Source organism: Sciurus carolinensis, chromosome 12, assembly GCF_902686445.1.
Source record: "Sciurus carolinensis chromosome 12, mSciCar1.2, whole genome shotgun sequence".
NCBI lineage: Eukaryota > Metazoa > Chordata > Mammalia > Rodentia > Sciuridae > Sciurus > Sciurus carolinensis.
In genome coordinates this window covers 7,716,933-7,735,331 of record NC_062224.1, presented here as the reverse complement: position 1 = coordinate 7,735,331, position 18,399 = coordinate 7,716,933, and the positions used below count along the sequence as shown (strand labels likewise).

Below are 18,399 nucleotides of genomic sequence, written 5' to 3'. Positions count from 1 at the left end.
TTATTCATTCTACAAATATTGATCAGGTGCTTACAAAAAGACTGGGTACTGTTTACATGTAAGGCTATGTTCATTCTAGATGGTAAGAATGTTGGAATAAATAAAACTGACAAAGTCCTTTGCCCTCACAAAACTTCTATTCTGGCAAGAAAGAAATGCATGCACAAACACACACACACACTAGTCTGACTTAGGGCCAACACTACAGCTTACAGGCACAGGCAACAACTTTCTCAACAGTGCCCCTAAAGCTCAGGAAAAAATGACAAGAGTTAATAAGTAGGATGGCACCAAATTAAAAAAAGAAAAAAAGGGCTGGGGAGATAGCTCAGTCAGTAGAGTGCTTGCCTTGCAAGCACAGAGCCCTGGGTTCCATCCCCAGCACCGCAAAAAAAAAGTTTCTGCACAGCAGAGGGAACAAGAACGTGAAGAGAGAAACTACATTTTACAGAATGGAAGAAAATCTCTGAGAGCTATACTTTTGACAGAGGATTAATATCTAAAATAAACAAAGGACTCAAAAACACCAATAAAAAAATAACCCAATAAATAAATGGGCAAGTGAATTAAATAGACACGTCACCAAAGAAAAATACAAATAGCCAATTAGTATATGAAAAAAAGTTCAACATCATTAGTAGGGAACTAGGGAAATACAAATCAAAACTACACTGAGATTTTTATCTTACATCAGTCAGAATGGCAGCCATCAAGAATACAAACAATAATAAATGCTGGAGAGGATGTGGAGAAAAAGGAACATTTTTACACTGATGGAGGGACTATAAATTAGTACAACCACTATGGAAATCAGTAGGGGAGTTCCTCAAAAGACTACACATAGAACCGTCATATGATCCAGCTATACCAACTCCTCAGTATCTACCCTGAAGAATTAAAGTCACCCTACTATAGCAATATATGCATAACCTATTCACAGCAGCACAACTCACAATAGTCAAACTATGGAACCAGTCTAGGTGTCCATCTACAGATGAATGGATAAAGAAAGGGGGGTATACATACACAATGGAGTTTTATTCAGCCATAAAGAAAATGTCATTTGCAGGAAAATGGATGGAACTTAAGACCATCATGTAAAGTAAAACAAGTCAAAGTCAGAAGGTCAAGGATCGTATGTTTTCTCTCATATGTGGAAGCTACAGAGGAAAAGGAAAGTGGGGGATTCGTATGAAAAACAAAGGGAGATCAGTAGAACAGAGGAAGGAGACCAAAGCTGGGAAGAGGGGATGGGGGGGAGAAGCACTGGGGAGAGATATTGGCCAAATTATATTGTCACATTGTGTGTATGTACTAATATGTAACAACAAATGCAACCATTATGTATAACTACAATGCACCAATAAAAAGAAAAAATAAAGTTCACTCGGTTACATGTGACATACACCCAACTAGTATAAGGCTATATCACACATGCACAAACACGCAAGGAAATATACCATACGTATGTTCTAGTATGGGACTATCTGTTATATGTACATGTACACAGTCAAGAAGTGGTAGGTGCTGTGAAGAAAAAGAAGACACAGGGGCAGTCAAGGGCTGCTAATTCACTCAGAATTATTGACAAAGGAACAGCATTTGAGGCAGAGGAAACAGCATAAAGTCCTGTCTGTGCTACAAAAAATTTGAGTTTGCCAGTGTGCGGGGGAAGGGGAGGATAGTGGGAAGAGTAGACAGACATAGGTAAAGCGGGGTAAGACCTGGGAGACCATGAAAAGACTTTTATTCCATGTATGATGGAAAATTATCACATAGTTTTGAGTAAGGATATGAGAGAATCTGATTCATGCTGTGCGAACAAGGGGAAAAGTAAAAGGAGGTTAAGAGGCTGTTGTGGGTGGGCCTGTGTCTCCTGCAATCTCATGAGCCAAGCCCTAACCCCAGGACCTCAGAATATGACTGCATTCAGAAAGAGGGCCTTTGAGAAACTACCAAAGTTAAAGAGAGGCCATTATGGTGGGCACTTATCCACCATGACTGGTATCTTTAAGAGGAAATTAGAGGAGAAACACACAAAAAGGAATGAAGTGAGAAGGTGCCTATCTGCAAGCCAAGAAGAGAGTCCTCAGAAAATCTTTAACTTCCAGTCTCCAGGACTGTGATAACATAAATTTGTTGTTAAATTTGTTGTTGAAGCCTGTGGTACTTGGGAATGGCAGCCCTGGAAACAACAGGGAGAAACTGGAAGATTACAAAGGTACAGGTAAGAGAAGACAGCCTGGACTAGGACAGTGTGATGGAGATGAGATGAAAGGCTGATTAGAATATCCTCTGGGTGAAGCTTCAGGATTTGCTGACAGGTTGATAATCACATGGAGTTTGAGAAAACACAAAAGTTCACAGACAATTTAAAGGTGTATAGCCCAGCTGGGTGCCATGCTGCACACTTGTAATCCCAGTGACTCAGGAGACTAAGGCAGAAGGATCCAAGTTTGAGGCCAGCCTCAGCAACTTAGCAAGGCCCTGTCTCAAAATAAAAAGGGAAAAAGGTTGGAGATGTGGCTCACTGGTAAAGTACCCCGAGTTCAATCCCCAGTACTGAGTAGGAGAAGGAAAAAAAAAAAAAGTATACAATCCAAACCACTGTGTAGAAGGTGACATTTCTGGGATGGGTAGCACAATGAAAGGAGCAGACGGGGGACAACATCCAGAACCCAATTTCAGTAGGTCTGCAGTGGCTATGGGACACCCAAAGAGAGATGGAGTGAAGAGTCAGATGACTACACTATACAGAATTCTGAGTTTACAGAAAGGCATATAGAGTATGCACTTCTGGGATCAGCAGCAACAAAGAGTCCGTAAAGTCATGTGTGCTGAATGAGATCAGCTGGGACTGGTGTGGGAGGACAGCAGGTGAGCAATGGAGTGTCAGGAGAAAGGAGACACACAGGTGAAGCAGGCAGAGCGTCAGAAATGTGAAGAGGAAGACAGCCAGACAGCAAGATTCAAAAGGAAGGAAGAAAATGAAATAAGATGAGAGGTGGGAGGAGGACCACAGTTAATAAGTACAATTAAGGAGCCTAAGAAGCAGCCTGAGAATGTCCACAGGGTGGGCAACATGGAGGGGATGTCAAAGACGAGGTCCAAGAGAGTGGCAGGGGGCACAAAGCTGGTCCGAGAGAACAGTGCCTCAGGAGGGAAAGCAGCACAGGTGACACTTCTGAGGTCAGTGTGGGAAGGCTAAATGGAGTCCTGGGTAGACTGAGGGACAGATGTGCTACTGAGAAGGACCCAAGAAAGGAACCTTCTGATGGCACAGAGCAGAGGGAATCATTGCTAGTGCAACATCCAAGAAGAGGAAAAGGAAGAGGATGATGATGGAAGCAAGGTCATGACCCATGACTGCAGGACAGCTGGTGCCATGACACATGCAGCTGGGGGAGGTGGGTGCAGAAGTTCTTTCCAACTGGTTCATCTTCTCAGAGAACTAGGAGGCAGACGTTCCAGTTGTGGGATGGCGGGCTGGAAAGAGAATGTGGCAGCGCAGGGCCACAAACCCAAGCCAGGCTGTCAACGGGGCGCTCATTGCTCAAGTCAGTAAAGGGACCAAAAAGGAGATTCAGCCAGAGGTGGGATTCCTCCAGGAAGAAAGGATTCACAGTCTAATGAGAGTGCTCAACAGGAATGACTGTACAATGCACTACCCATTTCAGATGATGCTAAACACCATGAGGGAAAAGACGCCTTGAGGAATACACGAGGGTGGTCTGACCCTTAAGGAAGCCACATCTGAGCAACATGGGAAGGATGCGGAGTTCGTGTAGGTTAGAGGGAGCACACTAGGCAAGGGAGAGAACCTGTTAAGTCCAGGGCATTGAGGGCATGAGTTCAGCTGAGGCTGCAGAGGACAGGAGTGACAGAACACAAGGTCAGAAGGGCTGGCAAAGGGCCATCAACACAGAAGGCATTTTGAAAGGACTTCCCCTTGAAGGCAAAGGGAAGGCACTGAGGTGATGGCATGTTCATTCTAGGAAGATCATTCCTTATGGACTACCAAAAAGGAGTGTGGTCATGGGCAGCCACACCTGAAGCAGGGAGACTAGTTAAGTTGCAACCACAGTGATCAGGCTGGAAAAGATGAGGGATTGTCAATCTGTGGAACAGCAAAGGGGTGACAAAATTTCTTTCCTCCTGCAAGAGATGAGTTTTGCTCCTGGGTCATGCTGCTTAAGGTAAAAATGACTCAGTGGATAAGCTGCACCTAGGCAGGAAGACAGAGATCCACATCATCACATCATCTTAAATTCCTAACGGGAACATACAGCTCTCAGTCTGGTGTCCCGATGACTCTGGTGCTGCTTATGGAACCATTCAGGAGGCAATGGCCTCAAGGCTGTAAGGCTTTCAGCTCCCTCAGCTGCTCCTGAGTCCTACTCATCTGCACCTGCACCGTCCCTGGGTGGGGAGATAGAGGGGTCCTGGTGGAGACCTCTGCTGTATACTATAGAAGCAGTATCCCAGAAATAGAAAAATATGGCTTTAAGAACGGTAATCAGTAAAATTCCATGGACTGGTAGGAAGTGGAGGAGGGGGAGGATGGGAGGATGAGAGGAGTTTGTCAATGAGAATTCCAAATTTTCTGAGTTTTGTTAACCACTAAACCCCTGACCCAGAACAGTGAACACAAGAGGCTATTCAGTATTTTTTGATGGAAGGAAATAAACAACTAGATATACAATGGAACTACTTCCTCACTCAGGAAACACCTGAGAGGGTTTGGTAGCAAGATCATGGGTTAGGGGTTTGAGTCACATTAGTGTAAGGCACTTCAAAGTTCAACAAAGGGACTGAGTATGCAGAGTGGACATGCGGGAGCTCGGGTGGGAGCTCTGGAGTCCCTGGTTGTCAGGATCCGTTTTAAAAGGTGAAACAAAGTTAACACCTTATGCAAGTAATTCTTCCACTACACAAGATACTGAAAGGTATTGTACAGTATAAATGTAATAAATTCCATATTAAGAATAATTATATATTACTCATCCATAAAAAATAATAAAATTATGGCATTTGCAGGTAAATGGATGAAATTTGAGAATATCATGCTAAGGGAGATAAGCCAATCTCAAAAAACTAAAGGACGAATGATCTCACTGATAAGCAGATGATGACACATAATGGGGGGTGGGAGGGGGGCAAGAATGGAGGAAGGAGGGACTGTATAGAGGGATAAGAGGGGTGTGGGAGGGGTGAGGGTGAAGAAAAAAAAAGAACAGAATGAATCAAAAACTATTACTCTAGGTAAATGTATGATTACAGAAACAGTATGCCTCTACTTCATGTACAAACAGAGAAACAAGATGTATCCCATTTGTTTACAATAAAAATGAATTCAAAAAGAATAATTATAGAGCTGGGGAGTACTTGCCTAGCAGGCACAAGGTCCTGGGCTCAATCCCCAGCACCATCAAAAAAACAATAATTATAAGCTCTTTTAACTTCATTTGACAAAGGGCAGGAGACAGAAAGGGTGGAAACAATATTTTAATACATATTTTAATACAATGTCCAGAAATTGCTGATATAATACTGATAAAGTATGTACTGAGTCCTCAGAATCAAGGCGTCACTGAATGAGTGTTTTAATGTAGCAAAGACCACACTAGAAGCCACTTAATTAACTCCTTTCCATTTCCCCTTTCAGATGGAAAAAAATTAACCCTACTAGTTAATTACTGAATGTCACATAACTCACATGTAACAGCTATTTAGATGGTAATCTAAATCTGTTTTTTTAAAATATTATTTTTAGTTGGAGATGGACACAATACCTTTCCTCACACGTCCTAGGCAAGCGCTCTACCACTGAGTCACAACACTAACCCCTAAATCTGTTTATTCTACGCACCCAAATATTTCTTTCTCAACACTGAATGTCAAGTAAAACTCACTAATGCAAATTTTAGATAACATCTACGGGAAAGCTGTACTGATTCAAGACAGACACAGAATTTAACAGAGTTTGTCTTAAAATCTAGGTTTAGAATTGCTAAGCAAATCTGAGACACGACTGGCCAGCAAAAGTGTAAAAAAACAAACTGATTTCAATGTAAGAAGCAATACTACAGAAGAGTACTGTCGACTACACCAGTGAGGTAAGGCAGGAGCTGTCCTTGACAGTGCTTCTGAAGCTATTCAAGTTACAACACAGCAAAGGCTCATCTTTAATTCAAACCAAGCTCCTCCCACTCCAACATTAGCACCAAATATGGATGTAGCAGTAATCCAGGAAAAAAACTCCTGTGTTAAATGCAAGCGAAGTAATGAAGAGAAAACAGTTATTTTAATACTCCAAGTAAAATATTAAATGTTTTTTGATTTAAGTAACTGTACAAAAATTTTTCCTCTAACAATATCAGTGCTTTTCTAATTTTATTTGGAAAACAATCCTCATGATGTTGATTCAGTTTGTGAGTTTTCTGAACATTAATCCTCAGTCTCATTTTTTTGCCTTTGTCTCTCAATGGTGCTCAATTTGTTTGTTTCTTAATGCACAATTTAAATATGCCACATAATGAATAGTTTGGTAATTCCACAGGAAGAAAAAAACTGTTAAACATATAACTGTCCCACCATATCTGAGGGTGATATGTTCCAAGATGTTCTGCAAATTCTTGAAACAACAGATTGTACTGAACCTTATAAATACTGTGTTTTCCTATACACAGATACTTATGATAAAATTTAATTTATAAATCAGGCACAGTAAGAGATCAACAAAAACTAATAATAAAATAGAACAATAATAATGGTATTTTGTTTAAAAAAATTTATTTAAAACTCAAGAATTATTTATTTATGGATTTCTCCATTTAATATTTTCAGACTATAAGCTGGGCACGGTGGCACATGCCTGTAATCCCAGCAGCTTGGGAGGCTGAGGCAGGAGGATCTCGAGTTCAAAGACAGCTTCAGTAGAAGTGAGGCACTAAGCAACTCAGTGAGACCGTCTCTAAATTATATACAAAATAGGGCTGAGGATGTGGCTCAGCGGTTGAAAACCCCGAGTTCAATCCCCAGTACCAAAAAATAAAAATAAAAAAATAAAAATTCAGAATACAGCTGACCACAGGTAACCGAAACCTGAAAGCAAAACTGTGGACAAAGGGGGAGCCACTATATATTCAATTAAAAGTGAACTGTTAAGAATTTTTAACTGAAAGAAACATTTATTGCTGGAATTAATTGCTCAACCTGCCTCCAAATACAATGATGTTTAGAATGTTTGCAAAGCAAAAAAGTAAATTAATATTCAAAGACAGAAATATAAAAACTAGATTACTGCCATCCTCACAACAATCAAAGCCCAACACAAACTGAAACTTCACAGACTTGCACTTGACTACATAAAATCATTTGCTGTCACCATTTCTACCTGCTTATGCTGCACAGGGAGGGACTGACCATTGTGATGACAATAGCGCTAAAATCTACAGTGCAACAGAAACTGGAAGGATAATTTTCATTCAAACGATAATTAAAACCTTCATGTGATCATAAATCTATTGACTCAGAATGAAGTGGTACAAAAGTATCCAAGAGTATAAGGCAAACAGTAATTTAAGGACATGTGGATTCTTTCTTCTCAATGTGCAGTATCTTTTTGTTATACCTATGTTAAAATTTTACCCACATAAAAATGATGATACCACAGAAGTCATTAATTGACGTGGTAATAAAAATCCACAAGAGATAAAAGAGGTGTCTATTATTATATATATAATACTTTAAGAAGTATAACCTAAACATAAATTTTAAAAGAAAGAATGGTAAATGTTTAATATTTGTGGAAATCCACGTATGAAGATACTTCTTTTTAGCTCTTGTCTTGGCCTGAGCTGCTGTAACAAAATACCACAAACTGAGTAGCTCAAACAGTTTATTTTCTTAAACAGTTCTGGAGAACAAGGCACGATGAAGGTATCATACAGTTCAGTTTCTGTTGAGGGCACTCTTCCTGGTTGGCACACACTCCTTCTTGCTGAGTCCTCACATTATGAGGACAGAGAGAGAAGGTTAAGTGGTCTAGATGTCTTTTCCTCTCAGGACACTAATCCTACTGGATCAGGACCCAAGCCTTATTACCTCATTCAACCTTAACTACTTCTTTAATTAAAGACCCTTCTTCCAAATACAGCCACATTGGGGGTTAAGGTTTCTACAGAGCAATTGGGGGCAACACAAAAATTAATCCATAACATACCTGGTCCTCCAAATTTAATGATGTTCTTACATGGCAAAATACATTCATTCCACCCTAAAAGCCCCAAGTGCATTAGCACTAAAGCTAAAGTCTGAACAAAGTAGTATCTAAATTAGGTATGGGTGAGGCTTCAGATACAATTCTTCTGGAGGCAAAATTTCTCTCCAGTTAAGAACTACAGAAACCAAACTAGTTTTATTTTCACAAAATAAAGTGGTGGGACAGGCATAGGACAACATTCCCATTCCAAAAGGGAGAAACAGGAAAAGCAGAAGGGACAAAAGGTCCCAAACAAGTCCAGAACTTAACAAGATATATTGCAGTGGATCTTAAGGTCCCCAAACGATCCTTGTTGACTTAATGGTCTGTCCTCCAGACCCCTTCCCCAGGTCTCATCTGGACAGTCCCACCTTGGACTGGGCTGTGGCATCCTGGCCCCCAGAAACCAAAAAGCCTCACCCTTTGAAACTGAGAAGGAACTTACCCTGTCCCCTGGGTCTGTGGTACAAGTAGTGGCCCTGTCAATCTCCAACTCTCTCTCAGGTCCTTCTTCCCTTGTCTTAAAGGATGATGAGTTCACAGCCAGACACCTCTATTTCACAGTGGCTGTAGAATCTCGACAGTATGACAGCCTTCATTCATTTCACCTCATTTCCTCTATTTCCTTTACTCCCAGATGGCAGTGTCTCTGCTAGTATAATCGTCTCTCTATTCCTAACTGTTGCTGAAGGGGCTAATTACATTTGCAGTTCATGCCTACATTACTTCTTTATCAAATAGTTATTCAGTCATGCCCTTAATCTTCCCTTCAGAACAAACTTTTTCGTTTTTTGTGATATGGATAGGCTGAGAATATTCTAAATCTTCTAGTTCTTTTTTGTGTGTGTGTGCAAAACAGTTCAGTTTTTCTCTCTCCCGCTCACACTGTACTCCAAGCATTTAGAAGAAACCAGGTTACACCTTTTATCACTTTCCATACAAATCTTCTCAGCTAAATATCCAAGTTCATCCCCAAACTGGAAAATCTACCTTCCACAAACTCTAGACCACAGTTCAGCCAAATTCTTGTAACAAGACTGACCTTTCCTCTAGCTTCCAATAACCTGTTCCTCATTTCCTTCTGAGACCTCATCAGAATGGCCTTTAACATGATGATATACACACGTATATCTTTAAGAGGACAGGATAGAAGCTTCCTTTCTAGCTCTCCTCTTTTCTTCTTGAGCCCTCAATGGAATCATCTTTAACATCCCTATTTCTGCCAACAATCTCTTCACTGCAATCTAAACAACTTCCAGCATGTACCTCAAAATGGCTCCAAATTTCTACCTATTAATCAATATCAAAGCCACTTTCACATTTTTAGGTATTTCGTATGTCAGCATATCCACTTTTGTTGCCGGATCTTAGCTCCAGCTGCCATAATGAATTACCATAAGGCTGTGTGACATACAAACAACAGAGACTTATTTTCACACAGTTCTAGAAGTCAGAAGTATAAGGCCAAGGTTCCTGCCAATTTGGTTTCCAGTAAGGGCTTTCTTCCTGGCTTTCAGATGACTTCTCGCTTTGTCTTCAAATGATGGAGAAAAAATGACGGAGCAAGGGAGAGTGTGCGAGTATAAGCAAGCACACGCAAGCTCTCTGGTGACCTTCTTTGAAGGACTCGGGTTAAGACTCCATGCTTATGATGTCATTCAACCTTAACTACTTCCTTAGAGGCCCCAATTCCAAATATAGTCACATTGGAGATTAGGGCTTCAACATATGAATTTGCAGGGGGATATAAGCATTCAGTCCACAACAGATACTATAAATGTATTCTAAAATTTGCAAGCACCCAGAATTCTACATTAGGAGGACCATGTTGAGTTTTGGGGGTAGGTAAATGTGCTTACACTAGTGTCGGCAACAGGCTGAGGTGTCGGCAGCTGTACCACATATCTCCAAATATGAGCAGTCTGATCTCCAGAAGCTGAAGAGAGAAATTGGGGAAAATTACCCAAAGTACACACCATACATAAAATGTGCTCTTTGCTATGCTCTGGCTAAAAAACATTGGTCAGATTTTTCTAACTTAGTGATTATTTAGTGCAATAAATGTACTTGATTTAAATAGTTATTTCACAGACTGCACAATTCTATTCAAGGAGTAAATGTGCAAAATCAGGATTATGATTATTTATAAAAATATTTCCCCTTTCATTTTAGGGTAGAAAGTTTTAGAGGGTCAGAGAAAATTTACAAAAAAGATGATTTTATTTTCTATCTAACAGGAATTTTATTACACTATAACTTATGACTAAAATAGATTCTGAGATGTTTTAGCAACATGATTAAGACATTTTCAACCATTCATCATTGATAGGACTTTACAATTTGCCAGGCACCTATCACTGTTACTTATTTGTGCTGCTTCCCTATTCTTCTCTTTTCCCCAGTTTGGAAAATGCTTTGACTCAGGAGTGAAAAGACTACAAGACCCAGAATAGGCTCTCAGATTTACAAAAATGGTCTCATCTTACCCCTCAAAAAAATCATTTTGGCCTTCATCTTCTCTTCAGTGCTACAGAGCTTCATAAAGAAGGTACTATATGTTAATGGTAGTATATTTTTTTATGGTGGAAATCAATTTATTGCTCGGAGTGACTTGCCAATTTTTCTTCAAATCAACAATATACAGAATTGTAGTCTAAAGCTCTTTTCTATTCCCATTACTTTAATTATCTCCAAGTTTCCATCAGTACCTTTTTTAAGCATCTCGTGGTTTCACCCCTCCTTTCTAAACCATTGATTTACACACCTAGACATATCCAACACACTGGTCTCCTTGCCTCCTTCCCCGGAAATCATACAACAAACCACCAATGTAATAAGGTATAAATTCCTTGCCTACTTTATTCCTCAGTTACTTATTAAGGCATAAATTAGCTAAGATGGTCTAGGCCTGTGAAAATATTCTCAGATTAACCTACCCACCATATTTCTCTTACATATAAAAATTCTCTGACCAGACTCATTGACTTGCTGCATCTCACACATTCAAACATTCAAAGTACTCAGTGTGGGCTCCTTGCTTAAAACAATTCCACCTGCACGAAGCACCCAGTTATCTTAACTTTTGTGTTGTATTTTGAGATCGGCAAAATCTGGTCTGTGTGCCAAATCCAGGAAGCCATTTTTATAAATAAAAGGTCATCCCCTCACCTGTGCATTGTCTCTGCTGTTTTCATACAACAGTAAGATTGAGGAGTTACAGCAGAGACCCTACAGTTAAAAGATGAAAATATTTACTAACTGGTCCTTTATGGAAGGTTTGCGGACCTCTGATCTATCAAAAACCTACACATATCCTTCAAGATTATCAACAGTTTACATAGCACTGGGCTCTACAATTATCTTGACAATTCTTTTAAGAAAAATGCTCAGGACAATAATTCTACCTTCCAAAAGCAACAAATGAAATTAGACTTTTGAAAACCACTACATGAAATGTGGGAAATCCAAGTTATCACAGCATAGGTAAATTGTCAAGAAAGGCATGAAAATGCTAAATCTGGAAAATTACTGTCTCATTATTATTTTTTTTTTTTTCATTTCTTTACTTTGGATTCATACAGGTTTAGGAAATACAGCGGTAATCACAGGGTTTCAAAATACCTATATTACAATTTATTGAAAATCATATCAAGGGCAATAATAAAATGCTTTATAAAAAAGACTTCAAGACAATTACAAATTGAAGCAGAGCACAGTGGTATATACACCTAAAATCCCAGCTACTGCAGAGGCTAAGGCAGAAGACATAAGTTCAAGGCCAGCAATGAGCAAGACCCTATCTCAAAACAAAAAGTAAAAAGGGTAGGGAATGTAGGTAGAGTGTTCATAGAAGTCAATCTCCAGTTCTGCCAAAAAGAGAGAAGGAAGAAGAGGAGGAGAAAGGGAGAAAAAAAGAATATGAACTGATTTTAATTTCACAATAAATTCAAGTAATTCTAATCTGTGATTCACTACTATTTTTTAAAAGTACTACTCAATGTCCTTTTCTTTAATTCATAAAATGTCTAACTTTCATAAAAGCCATTGGATAATTCAGGTGCTACCAATAAAAGAATACTTATAGTTGTTTTACTATTATCAATAATTTTGTTCAATTAAAGAGAAAAAAAATCAACATACCAGTTAGAGCCAACTGCTCTGAGGGATGAAATTTTATAGAATTTACTGCAAAATAAAAATATTATAAAAACACGTTTAAAGTAACAAAAACATTTCATCAGTACTTATTAGTCATATACATATTTGCAAAGTTAAAATTTAAAATTAAAGGCACAATGATAGCTCAATATTAGATCCTCCCACTCGATTAAACTATGAATAAATGTGTTAGAACTGAGGTACAATAAAAAGTATATGAACTGCCAAACTGCTAACTATAGGAAACACAGAAAAAGAATATCAATAACCTACTACTTTTTAAAAACAGGGGTTAATTAGAACTAAAAATAAACCAGGGTAAAAAAAGAAAACATCATATGACAATAGACAAAGGCACATTACAGTGTGCAGATGCTGCTCACTGTTCACTCACTGTTTCCCGACTGACAGGCCCCACCCTGCTCTCCTTCCCAGCACACAGAATCCCAATCAATTCAAGACCAGTGGAGACCAGGAGGGAATTCCCCCAGCCCAGGGAATGAACTGGGACTGGATTAAACTCTGATGACAATCTCTCATTCTTCTTATTCAAAAGATCAACAACACAAAAAGGGGAGTTCAGTGAAGGTCTTCTGAGTAAGCTCTCATTTTCTAAAAAAGTAGCTGAAGCTAGAGAAGAGTCTCAGCAACTCATTCCCCCTGCTTTCTTCCTTGACTGCAGATGGGACAATTCACTGGGTGGTCAACAAGACGGCAAGCACAAGGACAATAACCCAGCACACTGAGGCGGCGGCCAATTGAACAGAGCTGCTCAGCTCCTAAGGCAATCTTGAGCCCATCAACCCACTTAGGATTCTCAAGTAAATCCTAGGTCTTACACCTGACTGAAACCACCACTGGTCAGTCAAATAAGAGCTGAACTTAAGTCACTCTGGGGAGCTCAACCCTCATTTCCACATTTCGTGAAGAAAGCGCACATCCCTTACACAGAATGTAATAAGAGTTTCACCAAACCTCAATCAGTTATCTCTACCAATGAAATCTTATTAGCTATGCCATTAGAACTGTGTTTGCCTAAGAAACTAAATGAAAAATGAAAGAAGATATTTTTAATCTCAACATTAAAATACAGGTAACTGGGGGAAGAGCTGGTAAAAGTGTGGATAACTTTTAAATAATAAACTTAAGCAATGTATCATGCTAAAAATAAACAAATGTATTTAAGGAATGAATTTGAGTTGAGAACATAGAAACAATACAACCCTCATTCTTTTAACAGAGTTGTGTTATACTTTTGAGCACCTATTATATATATTCCAGGCATTGTGTTAGAAAATTGCAGGCCATGCAAATGTGCCACAGACAAAGACTATGGGGATAGAAGGTGGAAAGGAAAATAGGCAAGGAAGCAGCAAGGAAAGATGATGTTTAATATGGGAAAGGTATGAGGCCTGTCTACACACTAAAGAGGGAAAGCCCATGGCAAGAGAGAGAAGACAGAGGTGACAAGAGGAATTGCTGAAGGACAGAAGGTCCGAAGAAGGGAAGAGATGGGGCTTGTAGCTCACTTGGAGCCCTGACCTTGGATGGGAACTGAAGTGAGCAGAAAGGCACCCAAACAAATCAAGTGCATAACTTTGTACAAACTAACAACGGCAATGATGACTCTGACTCTGCCTACAAAGATTAAGGATACGGTGTCAGTTGGCAGAGGAGGTAAGTGGCAGCCTGCCTCTGACAGAGGCTAGCAATAAGGACATTCTAGGTAGAAGGAAACTCAAAGGGCATTTGGGAGAAAAGTGAGAAATGAAATTTGGTTGGGACGTTGGTACATGCACAGGTAGAACTGAAAAGGCAGAAAAGAGTACTGTAGACAGCATTAACTACAGACACGAAGCGCAATAATAAGGTGTATCCTTTATTTAGCCTGAATATATCACTACGTTAAAAGTGAATCTCTAAACCAGATATTTTATATTAAATAATGCACACATTTATTACAACAATTAAAAAATTTCCTACATATGGTTTATATACAATATTAGATAAAATGTAGACTAATATGACACATGGTTTGTTCAGGGAGCTAAGCTTTTTCTCTTAATTAAGTCCACACAAGCTAAAGGAACATCATTTATCATAATCTCAACATACCACACTGTCCCTAACAACCAAAATAGTAAAACCGCCTATCCAGCATATAACTTTCTATCAATATAGTTGACTTTATCATGAAAGATTTAAAAAACAAATCAAAAAGGAAATAGCTTCAAAACTACAGTACTAATTTAGGTAAATGCTTACCTGAACCCACATGGCCTGTATATTTGACAAGGCATTTCCCTGTCTCTATGCTCCACAGCAAAGCTGTGTGATCTGCAAGATCAAACAAAAGGGTTGTAGCCATCATCAATTTTACAGTCTTTTTCATAAAAAATAAATCATAAGACACACCAAAAACAAAAGTTACACTACTACTAATGCTTCTTGCAACTATGATTCTACTACTCTAGAATATTCAATTGATCTAAAAAAAAGTTTCCAATATTGGAAAGATTGTGACTTGTTTAAAGTCATGGAATTGGCAAATGAACAAAATCATGACTCAATTTCCTAGTCTACACTGTCTGCATGTATACAGAAGTCGTCCACATCACAGCTTCATTGGTCCTTCTTTTCTGTGCAGAGCTGGGTAAAAAACCCAGGGCCATGCACATGCCGGGCAAGTGCTCTGACACTAAGACACATCCCAGTCCCATGTGGTTTCATTATTTTATGGAGATACAGAGTATTTCAAAGTATCTTTCAATATATTCAAATTCAAACAGCATTCAAGTCCAGGTAGTTTATTTGACACAAAAAAGTATTCCTTTAGGCCTTTTCTCTTAGATACAATAAAAGTGGGGGAAAAAAAAATTAAGAAAAATCTGATAAATGCCAATTCTCCAAATAAAATTTCAGAAATATTAGAATCTTTTCATGTTTTAATTGTAATTCCCAAAGCAATCTGAAGTGCTCATACATGAACATAGTTTCAAACAAGACACAGCACTTTTCTTTACCACTATAACAAGTATATCATATTCTATTTCACCTCTAAAAAGTAAAGTCTAGTGAGTAATTAACTCCTCACATGCTGGGAAATCATTTTCAAAAAACTGAGTACTACTTTAAATTTTAGCAATTTTTATCTGAAGCGGTACTGCATTATACCATACCTATACCACCTTAGCTTTCATAAAGTCTCCTGTTTATAGTGAGAAGAAAGGAGTCTTTCTCTAACACCCCATCCCCATGACTCATGCGGACAAACCTTAAGGGACACCAGTCTCCACTGCCAGCTAGGCTCCCTAAATAATGTGCACTTTCCAGTTATTACTACAACACTACCCCCAAGCTGTACTTCACTAGTGAAAGAAAGATGTCAAATATATCTACAAATCAGAAACATCTGGATATGAATAACAGGAACAAAGTAAATCAAAAAATATCTAACATTTTAAAAATATCCCACTTACGTAGCCAAAAGTGAACACTGATTCCTTAACAGGATTAAGTTAAATTCAAGTATTTCCTTCTTTAGAAATTCAAGTCCACCATTGGCTGTCATCCTATCCACTGAACTACAGAAAGGCCCTAATCACTGACAGTCAATTCAGTCAGGTTGCAGGCAAAGCCACATCTCCATAGTCAAATGGATCAGGGTGCAACTCACCAGCAGAGGCAGTGCCAAGCACCACTGGCTGTGTCCTTGCAACACTGACATCCCAGATACCATCCCTGTGGCCAATATACTCCTTCACAAGCTGGCAGACAGCCCTGGATGTGGTAGTCTTAAAGCTGGAGACAATCTAAAATTAAGAGGGGAAGGAGTATTTTTAAACATTTACTGAAGTGAATTTTTTCTAAGCTAAAAAGGAAAAACAAAAATAATCTCTTAAAAAAAAAAGTATAAATCACTTAATCAAATATTGTAAACACTACAGGAACAAAACAAAAGCACGAACAGAACTGAACCACTTTGCATAGTAAAGTTAGGCTCATTCAGCTGGGTATCAGAGAATGAAGCCTTTCCAAAACCTTCAGAAGATTTCCCCCACTTCACAGGAGTCAGGAAAGTAATTTACTACAGAAGAAAGGTGTAGGTAGGCATTTGAAGTCACTCCTCCACAAATCCGAAACATCAGGCAAAATTCCCAAAATTCTTTAAAAAAAAAAAAAAAAAGAGGTAGCTAGCCAGCCAGACATGAAAAAGTCAGGAAAGATACCCAAATCATTAATATTAACTATTGTGCTCGACGAAAACCTTTCATTTTTTTCCTGTTTTTGATCATTTACACCGATCATATTTTATCAGAAGGGAAAAAAAAGCCCATGCTGGGAAAGGAATAAAAAGACGACACTTTCAACTGATGAGCAGGTTTATTTGAAATTGTTTATTGAGCTCCTGCTCAAAGTCAGGCACTGCACTAGATGGAAGAGACAGAGCTGAATGGACTCCTGGCCTTTTTGAAGCTCACAGTCTAATGGGAGACAAACATGAAAACAATACAGACAATGAGGTACACACGCAGTAAGATATTATCTCATATAATGACATATACAACAAATAATTCTTGTTTCCTCTTATAAGGAAAAATAAAATGAGTGAGGAAGAAACTAAACACAAAGATTTCTTTGAAATTTGGTTTTTAAATTGCTGTTAGATTTAAACAAAAAAACCTTCTAGTTTTTAAATAAACCAGAATAATGTAAATTATTCAGAATAATGAAACCATAAAACTAAATGAAAATCACAGATTGGTGGCATCATACAAGTTCAACACTGGTTTAACAAAGTCCTGAAAAATGTATCTGAATTTAGTCTTAAATAAACACAAAATGCACAATCCATGATCCACTGTTACATCCATTCAGGTATGTGCATTCAAAGTATTTCCGAGATACACCGAAAGACTAAAGTAAAATACCTGATGAAGAGTCTGACATTTTTAACCAATAATATACACAGATTCCATTTGAGTTAGTTTAAATTTGACAGAAAATATAAAAGGCCTTATTCAATCTCAAATCCATCATTATCTTCTTTTGTTTCTGAGGGTTGTTCAAACTGTTCAACCCAGCAAAATGATCCCTTCCACAACGAGAAAGTGCTTTTGCTCACATAAAGTGTCCTTTGAATATCAAATATCACAACATTTTAGTAGGGAGTGAAGTTAAAGACATACAACTTTCTCCATAGTAACTTGTAGGAAATTTCATTTTCCAAGTCTCTCACCATTTCTAATATAAACAATAGTACTATAAGAAACCACTTTTTCACTGATCCCCTTCCTACAGTAAGAACAGAGGGGGCCACCACTACTACCCCAAGAATCCAACTGTATTCTTAGTGTTGTTTTACAAGCAGAGATAATGTGATGTTTATGAATACTATATATAATATATCATCTCATGTGTTTCTTCCAAAATGTCCACTACATTTTGACCATCTTTTAACTTTAACTCTTTCTTTAAAAACACTGACTTAGTACAGGTACAAAGAGGCAACAAAACAGACTGAATTACTTAGAAGGAACATTCAAACAGTAAAGCAGCAGAAAAGCAACTAAATGATGCTTAGGGTTATCATCCTAAATCATCTCAATTGAGATGCCATCTAAAGCACTTTTGAAAAAAATCAGAAAGGTTCTTTTTTCCCTACAATGAAAGATAGTTTATAAAAATATTGGTAAACAATTTCACAAGTTTCTTTAAAGTAGTTTGCAGGTTAGACTATCTTACCTCCCTCCCAATGAAGCATTAGAAATACACCATTAGCCACCCAGGAAGGGGAAAAACCTCTTCTGGGTTTACTTAACACACTTGTGTTCCCACTATCTCACCAAACATGCTACTTGCCTTTCATGGCTCTGAGTCAGAAGGAGGGAAAGTAATGAATCTAGACTGTAGCATTTTTCTTGTTGCATTCATGCTTAGCTTTAATACCAAGAATCCATGCTGTAGTACAAATCAGA

At 38.4% G+C, this 18,399-nt stretch overlaps 1 protein-coding gene across 3 annotated transcripts in view; it reads right to left on the bottom strand.

Moving 5' to 3' along the window:
* The window catches only part of Wdr37 (WD repeat domain 37), a 70,735-nt gene that overhangs the window by 33,158 nt on the left and 19,178 nt on the right, over positions 1 to 18,399 (bottom strand). For all 3 annotated transcript variants that reach the window (XM_047521050.1, XM_047521051.1, XM_047521049.1), the window contains 4 exons: positions 16,098 to 16,233; positions 14,687 to 14,758; positions 12,404 to 12,448; positions 10,123 to 10,199 (listed from right to left, as the gene is read on the bottom strand). In XM_047521050.1, coding sequence (XP_047377006.1) covers positions 10,123 to 10,199; positions 12,404 to 12,448; positions 14,687 to 14,758; positions 16,098 to 16,233 — 330 coding nt within the window. The remainder of the gene's footprint in view (positions 1 to 10,122; positions 10,200 to 12,403; positions 12,449 to 14,686; positions 14,759 to 16,097; positions 16,234 to 18,399) is intronic.